At 40.6% G+C, this 17,904-nt stretch overlaps 1 protein-coding gene across 1 annotated transcript in view; it reads left to right on the forward strand.

Moving 5' to 3' along the window:
• KIF13A (kinesin family member 13A) overlaps positions 1-17,904 on the forward strand; it is a 245,046-nt gene that overhangs the window by 123,538 nt on the left and 103,604 nt on the right. The window contains 1 exon segment of the mRNA XM_062185408.1: positions 11,334-11,394. Coding sequence (XP_062041392.1) covers positions 11,334-11,394 — 61 coding nt within the window.

A 17,904-nucleotide genomic window follows, 5' to 3' on the forward strand; every position in this document is an offset into this window, starting at 1 on the left:
TTCCTTGAAGAGCTGCTTTCTGCACATTTCCTGAGAAATTTGAGCTGCAATTCAGTGTAGTACTGCTATACAGCATCACTGCCTCTTACAACAGGTTGCGAAGTCCCTGAGCTCAGAGCCAAGGCCTTACTTCTTGTAGGTGCTCAACAGATGATGCTGTTGGCTTGCTTTGAATCTTGAAGATGCTTTGACATCTCACAGTCAGGCAGTGTTGACTGTGCAATCCAGACATTGGTTGGCATGTCTGTATAGGCCTCTATAAAGGAAATGATTAATTGCATTGCACAAAGACAATGTTTGTTGACACATTTGAAAATGGGGAGGTAGCTCTGTCAATAGAACTCCCCAGTAATAATTAGGGCGATGCTTCTGGCACTGCTTGTTTGTGCTCAGTAGCAGATATGTTCAAATACCGGGTGGGATTCATGGGGCAGAGAGCAGCTTTTGCAGACAGCAGTGGTAAAGACAATCCCTTGATCAGACAGGCTTTCAATGCTGGGCTTCTCTTTCAGTGTTAGTCCAGCTTCTCCAAATGAGTGAAGTTTACCTCCTTTTTAGATGATTCTTTACAATCTTTGTATTAGGAGAAAGAGACGAAAGAGAGCAAAGGGCTACAAGTTGGCATTAAAAGGATAAATTTTGACATGCAATATAGTACTTTCGTTTTTTCTCCCTTGTTTTCTCTTTGGTCTGCTTAGTTCTCATAATGCAGTGTGGCGAAATGTGAACAAGTTTGAAACGTGTCTTTCATAGTAATAGCAGTCTTTCAGTTGGACACAGTTGAAAATTAGCCTCAAAACAGGACTGTGGCCAGCCAGTATTCCTAAAACGGGAGAAACGGAGTTACGGGGAGATCTCAGGCTTGGTTTTCAAAGTGGGTAGTGGCAGAACAGGCAGTCGGATGGCAGCTGGGTCTGCAGATGTGAACAGAGGGCCAATTGTATGAAGAGAGGATGAGGGCAGTATAGAAGAGAAAGACACACTCCTTTATACAACGCGCAGCAAGCCCACATAGAGCAGACTTTCTCCCTCAAGGGAAGCCCTTTGGACTTTGGACTTGGGAGCTAGGAAGTAGCGTGTTGTGCATTGATGTTGATACAGCGGCTCTTCCGCTCATGGCGGTTTTTGCCTTTTCACTTTTCTCTCTCTGTTTAATTCAGCAAATACTGAGCACCTACGGGTACTTAAGAAATTAATTAGTACAGTTCCCTGGCTCAGAAAACCTCCCAGCTTGGTAAGAATCTAAAACACTTGGGTTGGAGCCTGGTACATAGTAAATGCTCCACAAGGTAGTTGTATTGCTCATGTCGACAGAAGAGAAGCCAGAAGTAGACCATGGTAATACTGATGGCAATGGTGGCCACATACAGAGGCACATCTATGTGCCAGGCTCTATGTGCGTGTACTTCAAAAACTTAGCAGAAAATGGAATTAAAAGATGCTTGTTTTGGTGCAAAAGAACTTTGAAATCATAAATATAAAGGGTCTTCAGAAAGTTCTTGGTGAATGCACATTATTAAAAAACTGTGCACGGGGGCCAGTGCTGTGGCATAGTGGGTAAAGCCACTGCCTGCAGTGCCGACATGCCATATGGGCACCAGTTCGAGTCCCAGCTGCTCCACTTCCAATCCAGCTCTCTGCTATGGCCTAGGAAAGTAGCAGAAGGTGGCCCAAATCCTTGGGCCCCTGTACCCCCATGGGAGACCGGGAAAAAGCTTCTGGCTCCTGGCTTTGGATCAGCGCAGCTCTGGCCATTGTAACCAATTGGGGAGTGAACCAGCAGATAGAAGACCTCTCCCTCTGCCTCTCCTTCTCTCTGTGTAACTCTGACTTTCAAATAAATAAATACATCTTAAAAAAAAAAAAAACTGTGCATGAATTTCAAAAAAAGTTTTGCAGTAAACTTACCTTTTAACTCAGTTTTTCATGAACTTTTGGAGGTTCCCTTATATTCTCATGCTTATACACACTCAGAGTCTTATTAGACAGACGTGGAATTCAGAATAATAAGCAGTATTGTCCTTCATAAAAGTTTCATAAGGGAGTGACATTTGAGATGACATTGAAAGATTTTTAATGAAGGGAAATTGAAAGAGGGTCAGCTTTGTCTCACTTCACAAGAACTGATGTGTATGTTTGGAATTTTTGCATAAAATTAAATTTTTTTCAGATTAGTTATTTTGTGCTGGGAAGGATTGTGAGGTATTAAAATTATTTTGAAAAAAAAATTATTTTCCCAGGAATAATTTTTTTTAGCTAGATTGTAAGCAACTAGTGGGCAGAAAACATCTAAACTATGTTTGAGTTCCCTGCTGCACCTACAGCTGAAAGAAGTGGCAGGTGGTTTCTGTTAGTGGCCTTCTAGAATAAACTATTTATGATTGGAGAACACATTAATGAAAGCAGACAGAATAAAAGGAGCTGGCAACGTGGCACAGCAGGTTAAGCCGCCACCTGTGATACTGGCATCCTATATGAGCACCAGTTCTAGTCCTGGCTGCTCCACTTCTGATCCAGCTCCCTGCTATATGCCTAGGAAAGCAGTGGGAAGATAGTACAAGTACTTGGCCCCTGCCACACACATGAGAGACTCAGATGGAGTTACAGGCTCTTGGCGTCAGCCTGGCCAGCCCTAGTCATTGTGGCCATTTGGGGACTGAACCAACAGATGAAAGATATCTCTGTTTGTAACTCTGCCTATCAAGTAAATACATCCTTTTTTTTTTTTTTTTTAAAGAGTCGATGAGAGACTACAGATGTGATATAGTTGGAAGTGCCTGCACGTTTGGTTATCATGGTTTAGGAACATGATTACACATCACATTTCTTAGAACATTGAGGCTTCTGTTTCTCCAAGAAACATATAAGATGCTTATTTCTTAAAATTTTTATTACAGTTTTTTTAAAGCTGCAAGTTAAATTTTGATGAAATGTCATCAGTGATAGGCTTTTTAGATAGGAGTGGAGTTGGGCTATGCCATATCCTGCTCATGGATCACTCAGCACATTTGTCTTATTAAAAACAGCTTTAGTGACTTTATTGGATGTTCAGTGGTTCAAAAAAATGCAAAGCTACCATGTGGAAGAGGCTGTTGAAGGTGGAGCAGATGAACAGCAAGCTGCAGAGAATTGAAAGCTGGTTCCCTTGTATGATTTTACGAATGCAGCCAGGGGGAAAGTGCGAATCTGGAAAGGTGGAGTGGAATTTTGTTGAAGACAATGGCTTTCAGACTTAAAGAACAACGCAAGACCATCTGTACTTCTGGCTATTTTTCTAGTTGAAAATGTGTGAATGCCTTTACACTGAATGTTCTTACAGTGTTGGTGGGTGGTCATTGATGAAATATAAAAGTTTATACTTTGTTTCAGCCGGCGCCGTGGCTTAACAGGCTAATCCTCCGCCTTGCAGCGCTGGCACACCGGATTCTAGTCCCGGTTGGGGCGCCGGATTCTATCCCGGTTGCCCCTCTTCCAGGCCAGCTCTCTGCTATGGCCCGGGAAGGCAGTGGAGGATGGCCCAAGTCCTTGGGCCCTGCACCTGCATGGGAGACCAGGATAAGCACCTGGCTCCTGGCTTCGGATTGGCGCGATGCGCCGGCCGCAGCGGCCATTGGAGGGTGAACCAACGTCAAAAAGGAAGACCTTTCTCTCTGTCTCTCTCTCTCACTATCCACTCTGCCTGTCAAAAAAAAAAAAAAAGTTTATACTTTGTTTCCATTTGATTTAACAAAAATGTACATTGAGAAATTCCCTATCTCTCATACTCCAGTTAAGATATGAGTGGCTTCATAATGAATACATTAAATAAGCATTAGGAATCCTAATGAAATGAGTTAGCAATCTTAAATAACATATTTCTCTATTACAGTTTCTTTGAAAATAGATGTTTTTCTTTTTGTCCAAGGTGGTCAGTTTTTAAGGAATAACTGTCAAGAAAATGATTTTATTTCTTTTGAAATGTCAGTGGATTTTGTATCGGGAAATAAAAAGTGCTGTGAGAACTAATAACTCTTGTGTTATTCCATTACAAATAAACGTTGGCCATGAAAAGGATAATTGTGTATGAAAAGTTCATTTGTAGCACTCAAAAGATTATAAGGGACATGATCAGATTTCCTAAAACAAAGATTATTTTAAACATCTTTAAAACTGCCTTAGTAATGGATATAAATTTTTCTGGTGACACACAAATAATTGTAATTTCTGTGAAAACTGCAAATTAAACTTGCTGTGGTCATACTTGTTTATCGACCTGACCCAAGGAGTGTTGGTGTTGACAAGGATCCTGGTGCTTGTCCTGCAACCACATCTGTATTTGACCATTGAAGGAACCAGCTGCCCCCAGAACAAGCATCTGAAAGTAATGAAACTTCTAAAAATACATCCTGAGCCTGGACTGCTTAGTCTTAACAGTACTCACATGCACCGAATGCTCTTGTCTGCATTCCAACTCCTTCCCTTGGCAATCTATGAATTAACTGGAAAAATATTATGTACAGAGGCTGCCCTGCATGAAATCTCAAACCAGATACCACAAGGCTCATGGACACTGCCCTGTCACCAAGAAGTTCACCAGTTATAGTTGGAAGGAAGACCCACACAGAAGAACAAAGGCATATGTTGAGACCGTAGGTGAACCAGTGCCAGGCTGCAGCAGTGGAAGATTTCATAGAAGAGAAGGATTAGGGGATCACTTGTAGTTGAGGGTAAACAAAAATAAGAAGAAGAATTTTTCTGGGTTCAGTGCTGTGGTATATTGGGTAAGGCCATCGCATGCAGTGCTGGCATCCCATATGGGCGCCCTTTTGAGAACCGGCTGCTCCACTTCCGAGCCAGCTCTTTGCTATGGCCTGGGAAAGCAGTAGAAGACGGTCTAGGTTCTTGGGCCCCTGTATCCATGTGGGAGACCCAGAGGAAGCTCCTGGCTCCTGGCTTGGGATCTGCGCAGCTCTGGCCCCTGAGGCCATTTGGGAAGTGAACCAGCAGATGGAAGATCTCTTTCTGCCTCTGCTTCTGCCTCTATAACTCTGCCTCTCAAATAAATAAATAAATCTTTAAAAAGAAATTTATGTTCACTTGCTTTGAGTTTGGTGGGAAATCACTCATGATTGGTGGATTATAGCTTTCTTCTTAGTAAATGTTTAGAAAAAAATATATTATACTCTGTTTATGGTTTGAGGAATCACCATTCTAAAATACCAGTGATCAAAGATTTTTAAATTCAAGACATAACTCAGTTCAAGCAGAGGCCAGTATTTGGCAAGGAAAGAACTGTCGGATCTACCAGTGCTGCATTTCCTTTGCAGGGCTTTACTTTTTTTTTTTTTTTTTTTTGGGGGGGGGGGACAGGCAGAGTTAGACAGAGAGAGACAGAGAGAAAGGTCTTCCTTCTGTTGGTTCACACCTCAAATGGCTGCCACAGCCAGCTCGCTGCGCCAATCCGAAGCCAGGAGCCAGGTGCTTCCTCCTGGTCTCCCATGTGGGTGCAGGGCCCACGGACCTGGGCCATCCTTCACTGCACTCCCGGGCCACAGCAGAGAGCTAGACTGGAAGAGGAGCAACCGGGACAGAATCCAGCGCCCCTACCGGGACTAGAACCCGGGGTGCCGGCGCTGCAGGCAGAAGATTAGCCTAGTGAGCCGCGGCACCGGCCAAGGGCTTTACTATTTTAAAAAGAAAAATTTTTTCATTTAGGTCTTTTTTTTTTTTCCATGATATCTTGGCTTTCCATGCCTGCTATACTCTCATGGGCTCTTCAGCCAGATCTGAATGCCTTGAGGGCTGATTCTGAGGCCAGAGTGTTGTTTAGGACATCTGCCATCCTATGAGTCTGCTGTGTATCCCACTTCCCATGTTGGATCTTTCTCTCCCTTTTTGATTCTATCAGTTAGTATTAGCAGATACTTGTCTTGTTTGTGTGATCTCTTTGACTCTTAGACCTATCAGAGCTATCAATTGTGAGCTGAAATTGATCACTTGGACTAGTGCGATGGCATTGGTACGTGCCATCTTGATGGGATTGTGTTGGAATCCCCTGGCACATTTCTAACTCAACCATTTGCGGCCAGTCCGATTGAGCTTTTTCCAAATTGTTCATCTCCTCCCTCTCTTTTTCCACTCTTAGATTTAACAGGGATCACTTTTCAGTTAAAATTTAAACACCTAAGAATAATTGTGTGTTAATTACTGAGTTCAACCAATAGTACTAGAACAACAACAACAACAACAAATACTAAAAAGGATAAAGTATTACATTGTACATCTAAAGTCAGGATAGGAGCTGATCAGTTCATTGTTGCTTATAGTGTCCATTTCACTTAACAGGTTTCCCCTTTGGCGCTCAGTTGTCACCGATCAGGGAAAACAAATGATATTTTTCTCTTTGGGACTGGCTTAATTCACTCAGCATGATTTTTTCCAGATTGCTCCATCTTGTTGCAAATGACTGGGTTTCGTTGTTTCTTACTGCTGTATAGTATTCTATGGAGTACATGTCCCATAATTTCTTTATCCAGTCTACTGTTGATGGGCATTTGGGTTGGTTCCAGGTCTTAGCTATTGTGAATTGAGCTGCAATAAACATTAATGTGCAGATGGCTTTTTTGTTTGCCAAATTAATTTCCTTTGGGTAAATTCCAAGGAGTGGGATGGCTGGGTTGTATGGTAGGGTTATGTTCAGGTTTCTGAGGAATCTCCAGACAGACTTCCATAGTGGCTTAACCAGTTTGCATTCCCACCAACAGTGGGTTAGTGTCCCTTTTTCCCCACATCCTCTCCAGCATCTGTTGTTGGTAGATTTCTGAATGTGAGCCATTCTCGCCAGGGTGAGATGGAACCTCATTGTGGTTTTGATTTGCATTTCTCTGATTGCTAGTGATCTTGAACATTTTTTCATGTGTCTGTTGGCCATTTGGATTTCCTCTTTCGAAAAATGTCTATTGAGGTCCTTGGCCCATCTCTTAAGTGGGTTGTTTGTTTTGTTGTTGTGGATTTTCTTGATTTCTTTGTAGATTCTGGTTATCAATCCTTTATCTGTAGTATAGTTTGCGAATATTTTTCCCCATTCTGTTGGTTGCCTCTTCACTTTCCTGACTGTTTCTTTTGAAGTACAGAAACTTCTCAATTTGATGCAATCCCAAATGTTAATTTTGGTTTTGACTGCCTGTGCTGTTGGAGTATTTTCCAGGAAGTCTTTGCCTGTGCCTATATCTTGCAGGGTTTCTCCAATGCTCTCTAATAATTTGATGGTTTCGGGTCGTAGATTTAAGTCTTTAATCCATGTTGAGTGAATTTTTGTGTAAGGTGATAGGTATGGGTCTTGCTTCAAGCTTCTGCATGTGGAAATCCAATTTTCCCAGCACCATTTATTGAATAGACTGTCCTTATTCCAGGGATTAGATTTGGATCTTTGGTCAAATATAAGTTGGCTGTAGATGTTTGGATTGATTTCTGGTGTTTCTATTCTGTTCCATTGGTCTATCCATCTGTTTCTGTTCCAGTACCATGCTGTTTTGATAACAACTGCCCTGTAGTATGTCCTAAAATCAGGTATTGTGATGCCTCCGGCTTTGTTTTTGTTGTACAGGATTGCTTTGGCTATTCGAGGTCTTCTGTGTCTCCATATGAATTTCAGCATCATTTTTTCCAGATCTGAGAAGAAGGTCTTCGGGATCTTGATGGGTATTGCATTGAATGTATAAATTGCTTTTGGGAGAATGGACATTTTGATGATATTGATTCTTCCAATCCATGAGCTAATGAATGATCTCTGTGAGTGAGATCCCAGTGGAAAGAACGGGGCCATCAAAGAAGGAGGTACCCTTCTCCGAAGGGAGGAGAGAACTTCCACTTTGACTATGACCCTATCGGAATAAGATCAAAGTCAGCGAACTCTAAAGGCTTCCATAGCCCTGGCAACTCATGACTAGAGCCTAGGGAGATTACTGACGCCATGAACAGGAGTGTCAAATTGTTAAATCAGCAACAGGAGTCACTGTGTACTTACACCCCATGTGTCGTCTAAAGCCAAGTGATGCTATAACTAGTACTGAAACAGTATTTTTATACTTTGCGTTTCTGTGTGGGCACAAACTGATGAGGTCTTTACTAATTATATACTGAAGTGATCTTCTGTATATAAAGAGAATTGGAAATGGAAAAAAAAAAAAACAACCTGGTGTTAAAATGGAAATGGCATAGAAAATTAATTAATTTGAAAAAAAATTATGTAGGATCTCTGTCTTTAATGTGCTGTACATTGCTATTTAATGCTATAATTAGTAATCCAATGGTAGTTTTTTCACTTTATGTTGCTATATGGGCAAAATGTTGAAATCTTTACCTAATATATACTAAACCGGTCTTCTGTATACAAAGAGAATTGAAAATGAATCTTTACATGAATGGAAGGGGAAAGGGAGCGGGAAAGGGGAGGGTTGCGGGCGGGAGGGAAGTTATGGGAGGGGGGAAGCCATTGTAACCCATAAGCTATACTTTGGAAATTTATATTCATTAAATAAAAGTTTAATAAAAAAAAAAAGAAAGAAAAATTTTTTCATCTTTTTTATTAGTTAAAAACAGTTTTAAGTGACCATTTGATTGTTAGAAATGGTGGTGGTCATAGAATTTGGAATAATTTTTACTGATAGACTGGCCCTCAAAATTAGAGGTGAATTTCATTTTAGTTCAAGTAGCTTTACTATGCATGTAAATCTGTAGGTTTGTAACATTCAGTATGCAGAATTGCAAACTTAAAAATAAGTGTGGGGGAGGCGTGAAAATTAGGAAATAGGAAATACATGGTTTTTGCACTACATATAGCACTGCCAACGCAATTGAATGGGACTGTAAAGGAGAACAGTAAAGAGACCCATTATGAAATATCCCCTATAGGCCATTTAAAGTCAGGAGAGTTGACTTAAGACAAAAAGAAAAGAAAACGTCCTGGGAGGGAGAGTTAAGTGTTATAAGATGCCATTAGAGGGAGGTTGTGGAATCTCCTTTTCTGGAAATGTTTTAAAACAAGACCGATCCTCATCTCTCAGGAGAAGTGTTGAAGTTCATTTCTGCCCAGAGGCAGGAAGATTAACTGGATTATGCCTGTGTGGTCTCTCAAGTCGTTGGAACAGCCCTTGAAATGCAGTAAATATTCCACACTGTGCTGGCTGAAACTGTTGTTTCATACCTATTCTTCTGAAACTTGGTCATGGTTAAGACCAGAGCAAATGTTTGGAGAAGTAACAAAATTTTGTTTGCAGACAGGATTGATGATGTAAGTTATGTGCATCATATACTAATATACCTGAATCAGTTTTAAAAGCATCAAAATTAAGTATACGTAGCTCTGAATCTATTCAGAGCATAGCTTCATCTTCGGTGCCTGCTTCCTTGCAAGTTCTCAATGCCATTAATCATTCAATAAGAAATTACAAAACTACTGCTAAGGATATCGCCAGCTTCAAAGATGAATTAGCTGTGGCTCCTGCCTTCAAGGAACTTAGGAGACAAGTAGAGATAAAGCATGTACATAGATCATATGCACAGTAGGTGAAAAATAGAGTAATTGGAATTGGAGCCCTAGAAAAGGTTAAACAATGTTGTGAAATTTCGGAGAAGGAAAAGAAAATTCCTATCGGTTTACCAAGGAATGCTTCTTGAAAGAAAAGTATATTGAAGTGGGCCTTAGGAGGTTGGGAATATTTCAGAGGGTAGAAATGAAGAGAACAAAGACAGAGGGGGAAACTGTCCCTAGTGATTCCAAGGAAAGAACACATTCTGCTGGGGCATGAGGGAGTTGGGCCATTCAGCTGCAGGGCCTCCTTGTGACCATTCTCAAAGGCCAGGCCGCAGAGCATAGGTGCTGTGCCCCAGGGCTTGACATTCCTTGGAGAGGATGAAGCATGGAAGGATCTCTGTCCATGGGAGACTTGCAGTTTATGATTTAAAATGCAAGAGAACAAAAGACTGCTTGCTGGTATAGCAAGGAGCCCAGGAAAGAGGCTGTGAGTCATTGGCCAGAGTTTGCTAAGGGATGTTCTCAGAAACACCACCAGTATCAAGACAAGTTAATAGGTGTTACCCAAACAAGGGTCTCCTCCCCAAAATCAACAGAAGAAAAAAAAAAAAAAGCTCAACGATTGAGTTTCTTTCTTTTTTTAAAGATTCATCTGTTTATTTGAAAGAGTTGTGAAGAAACAGGGAAAGACAGAGAGAGAGATCTTCCATCCTCTGGTTCACTCCCCAGATGGCTGCAACAGCCAGGGCTGGGCCAGGTGGAAGCCAAGAGCCAGGAGCTTCTTCTGGGTCTCCTGCATGGGTGGCTGGGGCCCAAGCACTTGGGCTGGCTTCCACTGCTTTTCCCAGGCCATTAACAGGGAGCTGGATTGGAAGTAGAGCATGGGAACTTGAACTGGTGCCCATATAGGATGCCAGCATTGCAGGTGGCGGCTTTACCTGCTGTGCCACAATGCTGGCCCCTGAGTGAGTTTCTTTACTAGAGGACTTTTCAGAGCCTTCAATATTGAGAATTGCACCAAAATCTCAAATGGAATAAGATAGTACACCATGTGCAACAGGTTTTAATTTTTCCCATGGACTTTGTCATGGAGTTACTGTTTTTTGGAACACACTTTGGGAGATATTGCTCTGCGTTTGATAATAAAATCTGGAATTCATGCAGTGGTAATATGCATGGAAAACAGTGGTTAGATGAAGAAGACGTCAGCCATTCCTGAGATCTAGTATCTAAATGGACAACTAAGACATGGGAGAGTGGATTGTGGACTTACTGATGTTACTTGGTGGAGATTGCCTACTGAAATAGGAGGGAGAAGGAAGCCAAGTTGGGAATGGGGGTGGGAGGAGTTTGGAGATTCGGCTACACTAGAAATGATAGCATGGATAGATGGAAGGAACTGGTTTAAATGAAGGTTAGTTGTTTTAGTGTTACCTGAGAAGCCATAAGAGATCCAGCCAGGTTTCAACAGACATTGTGGACTTGGAAGAGAACGTCATTGTTTTATTTCTCATTAAGTATCCTTTTGCCAAAAAAAATTTTTTTAAGATTCTGGATAAGTAGTAATTTTCTGGATAAATAGTAATTTTGGATAAACAGTAATTTTCATAAGCAACTTACTCTAATACAAGGATGTAGCTATAAATTTAGTTTAAAAGAAACTAAAGAGTTAACAAAAGTACCAAACCTATAAGAGACTTTAAATCAGACAGTAGTCGGCATCCTTCTCATCTCCATAAGTGAGTTTCTTTATTTAGGCATTCTGATATATTCATAAGTTAACTAGTTTTTAAGTTTTATATTTTATTCTTTCATTCAGGTATTTGCCTTTGATTATTGCTTTTGGTCCATGGATGAATCTAACACTACAAAATATGCCGGTAAGTTGACTCTTTCTGTACCTGTTGGGCCTCCGGCTCTCCTTCCACTAGGTCTGTGGTCATTACTTGCACTGTTTGATTTATTCTTTCTAATTCTAGGGGGTTTAAACAAATCAGGATGATTTTGTTTCAGAATCTGGCTCTGTCACTTGCTGAGAAGTTTAGGGCAGTTTTTCTTAACCTCACTAAGCGTCGTTCTAGCTCTTCACCTGTGAGGGGGCAGAGAGGAATTAAGAATAGTGAGGGTGTTGGTGTCTTCAGGATGTTTCAAGATGAAAGAGCAGCCTGCAAGCATAAATGGCCACTGTTGTGACTGTCGCCTGATGAAGCAAAGATAGGTGCCATTGGTTTCTAGGACCCTCCCAGGTTCTGAGTGGTCACAAGAACTGGAATGACATATTCCTCAGGGAAATGTCACCTGCTGGTCTCCAAGACATGTTATTCCCCATCTCATCCAACACAAATGACTTTTTATCATCAGAGACTAACCTTGGGCCTCCCTAAGAGTCATTCACAATTGCTTTAGTTTAGGAGGGAAGGATTTGTTTTAGTGGAGGAAGCTCTTGGTTCTTTTCCTTCCGATTGTGTTCTCATTCTCTTAAGATTGTTGATCTTTTTAAAAAAATTTGTTTGAATTGACAAATAGAAGTTCTTTATATTTATTGTGTAAAACATGTTTTGAAATATGCATACATTGTGGAATGTCTAAACCAAATTAATTAGCATATGCATTGCCTCACTTGTGAGAACAGTTAAAATCTACTCTAAACAACTTTCAGTATTGCAGTATGTTGGGGCTGGTGCTGTGGCGTAGCCAGTAAAACCACTGTCTGCAGTACCGGCATATCATTTGGGTGCCAGTTCGAATCCTGGCTGCTCCACTTCTGATCCAGCACTCTGCTGTGGCCTGGGAAAGCTGTAGAAGGTGGCCCAAGTGCTTGGGCCTCTACACCCATTTACGGGAACTTGGGGAAGCTCCTGGCTCCTGGCTTTGGATCTGCACAGCTCTAGCTGTTGCAGCCATTTGGGGAGTAGCCAATGGATGGAAGACACCTCTCTCTTTCCCCCTCTCTCTCTCTCTCTCTCTCTGTAGCTCCGCCTTTCAAATAAATAAATAAGATCTTTTTAAAAAAGATTACAGTATGTTGCTATTCATGCTAGACACTGTTTTACACAATATATCATTTGGACTAGACATTTTGTCTCAATGTTTTCTCCTTATTTCTACTTATAAAAGCACCAGCTGAATGACTTTCTCATTTAATTAAAAAAATAACAAGGTAAGGTATAGTTCTTAAGAGATTTGGATTTATGCATGACTTTTTCTTGGCCACATAAAGAAAATTTGCTGAAAAATTATTTGACATACGATTTTTTCAAACACTAACAATGATTATTAATTGAATTCCTTCAGTTGCTCACATTGAGTAAATTAGTCTTTCCAGACATCATTCCTGCCATTTCAGAAATGTATTTTATTAAAGTGAATCAGTAGCTCTTAATGATAGCTATAATTAGTTTGTCTTTTATTGTCCCTTTGGGACTTTAGATAATGGCATTCTGCAGCATCTGGAACGGTCTGTCTTGACTGTTGGGTGCTAGATGCATTTTTGTGCAGAGTGAAGACATTGAGATTTAAATCAGCAAGAGTAAAACATTTCCAATAATGTTAGAGACAAATGGACACAGATGCTGTGGCTATCCTAAACCCGGTTTCTCACCCCGTCCAATTGATATTTATTCAGGTTGCAGCCAAACATTCTCATGTCTTCCTGAATTAGAGCTTCTCTCATGCAGTTCCCAAGTTCTTCTCAGGACTACTCATCACCTACTAAATAAGATCATATTCTTTGGACTACATTGGAAGTCTTTCTATATATAGCCCAGTCTATCTTCCCTCCTCTGTTCTGTGATGACCCTCCTGCACGTCCTGAGCCTCATCCCAATATCTAACAGTGGCTCCTCTTATATAAACAGGGAGGCCAGATAATTCCTAATAATTCAGATATAATTCCTAATAATAATTCAGAATAATTCCTAAGAATTAATGAAACCCCTACTGTGTTGCAAGCCCAGGAAAGCTCTTGAGAAATTTAAAAATAAGTTGGGAAGTAGAAGAAATGCATATCAAACAGCATTATGAGATATTTTTTATAGGTTTTAAGCACTATAAAAAAAATCTAAAAAAAAAAAAAAATCTGGAAAGACTCAGGATAATTGCCTCCTCATTTAGCTTTTCAAGACTAAAATAAGCCTGGTAGTAGCACTGGTCTGAGTATCTTGGGGGATGCCTATCTTGAGAAGACACCAGGGGAGATCTTTCTACATGTTGAATGAAATTGCACAGCAGGAAATTCTCAAAGCTGAACTGTGATGTTTAGACTATTGTGGTGAAAAATATGGAATGTTGGAGTAATGTGATTAAAATAATACTTGAGCAAGATTGTTTTTCCTTTTTCATAAATCCTGTGTTCACGTTGTTCATTATTGCCCTGAGACCACTCTAGCCTTTTTTTTTAAACCAGAAATTACTTAAATTGTGAAATTCAGGATTTCTGTAGCACTTCATTATAAATAGTATGTTCAGAAATATTTTTAAAAATTAAAATTATGTTTAGACATACTGATAGCCTAATATTTGCTAAATTTTAGGTTGCTTGATCATATCAAACACTGAAATATAGTCTCTTGGCACAATGTGTATTTACAAAATTTGAGGGAAATTTTTCTTTTTCTTTAGGTCTACTATTATTATACAAATACTGTGACACCCCCCCCACACACACACACACACTCCCTTTAGCAAAACATAAAGGTCTTGTTTGCTGTGCTCTCAAGTTTTCATCTGTTATAAATAATCTGCCTAGTAAATTCATTACTAGTAGATTAGTTGATTGCTTTCCATACTAATTCCATTTCCTTTTTCTTCTTTAAAAAAATACTAATTCTTCCTTTGTGAATAGGAATGTTGAGAAAGAAGCATTCATTCTCTGGTGGGAAGTAGGGGAAATGGAGAAGTGGAAGCACAGATTTCCTGAAACCAACCTATTTGTCAGGCTTGATGAATAATGGCATCATTGATACCGAATCCAGGCTCTCCAAACAGCTCTCAAGTCTAGAGAGACAGATTGAGAGAGCAAAGAGAAGCAAGGGCTGTAGGCTTCAGGGGATTTGTCAGAATGTGAAATTCTCAATTATGTTTTGCTCTTTGTTAAAAGCTGTAGCAAGAGCTTCCACTCACGTAATTCGTTAGTGTGTTTAATGCTATTGCAGTGTGTTGGCGCAGTTGAAGAATTCGGATTCTTAACTCAAACTCTCGGGGTTCACATCCTGGCTGTGCCGACTCCCATCTGTGTAAGTCCAGACGAGTTGCTCAGTCTCACTGTATAATAACAGCTCTGATCTCACAGGGTTTGCTTCGAGAAGTAAATGGCCTGTTCATGTAAACTACTTAACCCAGTACCCAGCACATAGGAAGACCTTACTTCATATTTACCCTCAGTTTTATCACTGTGTCAGGTAACAGTATAAGTTAGGGTAGTCACATCAGTGTTTTGGAAGGAAAATGCACTGTACTGGGGTTTTAGGGAATATAGCTAGGCTTTGGGCACACTTGCCTCTGTGGATCTCTTCCTCATCCGTGAAAGCAGGAGATGTGGCCTAGAATGATCTCAGATCCCCTCCAGCTCCCTGATAAAGCATGAATCAGCCATTTTATGCTGGCTGCACAGCTGTTCCTGGGAACTTCTCAGTGCAAATCAAAGGCTTGTTTGTTAAGCCATTCAGGTTACATTGAATCGTGCTTTGAGGCACTTTCCATTTTACATAGATTCTCCTTCTCCTTTTACCTTTTGACTAGGTACTCTTAATAATGTTTATCTGGCAGATAATTCTGTGTTTGAAGGAAAAACTCTTGTGCTAGGGCTAAGAAGAAAACAGAAATAACTTAATTAGGCACCTAAATAAAGTACAGCATATCTTCATAAGCCCATGTTTTTCCCCTAACCTCATATGCATGTACACATAATAGATCCACATTTAAAATTATGAAGTTATTATAGCCCTTGCTGATAAACTTGAGCAGCCTTTGTAAATGTTTAAATCACTCACTGCTGATTGTAATTAAGGCATTCTTGACAATGAACCAGTGGTTTTAACATTTCCTGTTATGCGTCATGTCAATGATAATAATAACTTCCAGTAACCTTGGTTTTAATTTTCTTCCTAGTTTTCTATAAACCTTCATATCAAAAGCACAAACCAGTCTGCTGGTGGCCTATCTGGGGGTCAGTGTTAATGTAAACATTCCTTGGCTCCAGAAATTCTGAACTGTTGACTTAGGATTTGTATAACAATTCTTGCTGTATGGTTTGGTACTCAGATTTGCTGAAGCAGTATGTTTCTGTGCGTTGTTACACCTGCTACTCAGGAGGAAGGCTGTAGACCTGACTCACTGCTTGGTGGCTTAGGCCGTGAGGAGAAGGTGAGCCCTCCAGGCTGTGGGCCGTTGCTGCAGGGAGAGCAGCCGTGTTTGATTCTGTTTCAGAGGTGGAGGTTTGTGTACTCAGCAGTAGAAATAATTTCTGTGTCACGTTGCTTAACTAAAGCTAAGTAATGAGGAGACAAAACAGTTGTGCATCAAAGCTTGCATTCTGAAGACCAACAGTAGCTACAATAGAACCAATGTTTGTAGCAGAGTTCTACCATATTGATTTGTTCTAAAATATTGTATTTGGTCCATTATTTGACTATTCAGGTGCTCTGTTAGAATGAAGGCCAGATTTGTAAGCTCTGGAGACAGATTTCTTAGACACAAATCCTGGCTCTGCTGTTTTCTAGTTGTGTACCAGTAGGCAATAATACATTTCATCCTTATGCATTTGAAAGGAAGAGAGAGAGAGAGAATCGATCATCTATCTGCTGGTTTACTCACCAAATGATTACAGCAGCCCACCTGTCTGACCCAGGCTAAAGCCAGGAGGCAGGAACTCCATCAGGATCCCTCACATAGGTGGCAAGGGTCTGAGTATTTAAGGCATCATCTGCTGCTTTTCCACGTACATATCCAGGGAGCCGGATGAGAAGCAGCCCAGACTTGAACCAGCACTGTCATTGCATTGCAAGCAGCAGCTTAACCCACTGTACCAAATATGAATCCCTCCCTCCTCCTCTTTATTAATCTGTGAGAGTGAAGTGCGATCATGTTCAAGAGCACTCAGCAAGTGCTTTACACCTAATGATTGATAGCCCTTAGGTTTACACTGTTAAAGTTTTCCCTATAGTTATGAGAAGGGCTAGTGGTTGGATATTTGAAAAGTTTGTTAAAGAAGGGATTCATTATAAATTATGTGTGCCCTCTTAAAATACATTTATGGGGAAATTCTGAATACAGGATTCGTCTAAATCTTTTTATTTCATTTTATAGTCTTCTACAAATTGTGTCACCTATACCTGATTTGACAGTTCTTTTACTGACTCGCCATTACAAATTTGTTCCTAAGCATTCAGTTTAGCTTTCATTTTTATAAAAAGAAATTTTTAAAATTTATTTCAAATGATGAGTTACAAAGATATAGGGAGAGACAGCCAGGGCTGTGCCAGTAGCCAGGAGCTTCAGTCGGATCTCCCACATAGGTACAGGAGCCCCAACACTTGGACCATCTTCCACTACTTTCCCAGGCTTGTTAGCAGGGAGCTGGATTGGAAATGGAGCAGCCAAAAGTGGAACCTGCAACTCATATGGGATGCCAGTGTTGTAAATGGTGGCTTAACCCACTGTACCACAATGTTTGCCCCCAGCTTAGCTTTCTTATAATTGCATTTGTTGCTGAAATTATATAACTACAGAGAACTGCAACTGACAGACCTGTTTAGGAGCAGACACAGCTTTTTGTAAAAACATAACTCACCTTGTGGGAGTCCTAGTAGCAGCCTCCCAGCTGAGAGCTTTAGCAAGGAGCATGCTTGGTTTATCACAGATGGAAAGGAGAACGTTGGCAAATCCAGAGGATTGGACAGTGGAGGTCAGACAAGAAAAATGTATCCTGTAAAGACATTCAAAGTAAATGAGCTAAGCTAATCTTGTTAATTTTTTACAAAGTGTGGGTATGTAAGCGTATGTATATCTCTGTGCGTTTCTCTTTTTGTTCTCACCTCTGCTGCTCTGTTTTTTATTCCCACTGAACCGCATGTTCTTGTCTGTTTTCCCTTTCATTGTCCACATCTATTCCTTGAGAGACATCATTTACCTTAGTTAAGTATATTTAGAGGGGTAGATGACAGTAATAGACAGTGTAGTCCCAGCACTGTGTGATCCACCCACTTTAATGCCAAAGCACTCAAAGAGATGGAAACTATTACTGTCCCCATTTACAGAGGAGAAAATTGAGGTTCAGAGAATCCTGCTGCCTGTGAGAGGGTGGAAAGCAGTGGAAAACATGGAGGCAGCCGAGGGAGGGCAGTTATGGGTGCTGGTGAAGACGGTGGAGTCCACTTTCCAGTCCCAGGCAT

The sequence above is a fragment of the Lepus europaeus genome, chromosome 3 (assembly GCF_033115175.1).
Source record: "Lepus europaeus isolate LE1 chromosome 3, mLepTim1.pri, whole genome shotgun sequence".
In the NCBI taxonomy this organism is placed as follows: Eukaryota; Metazoa; Chordata; class Mammalia; order Lagomorpha; family Leporidae; genus Lepus; species Lepus europaeus.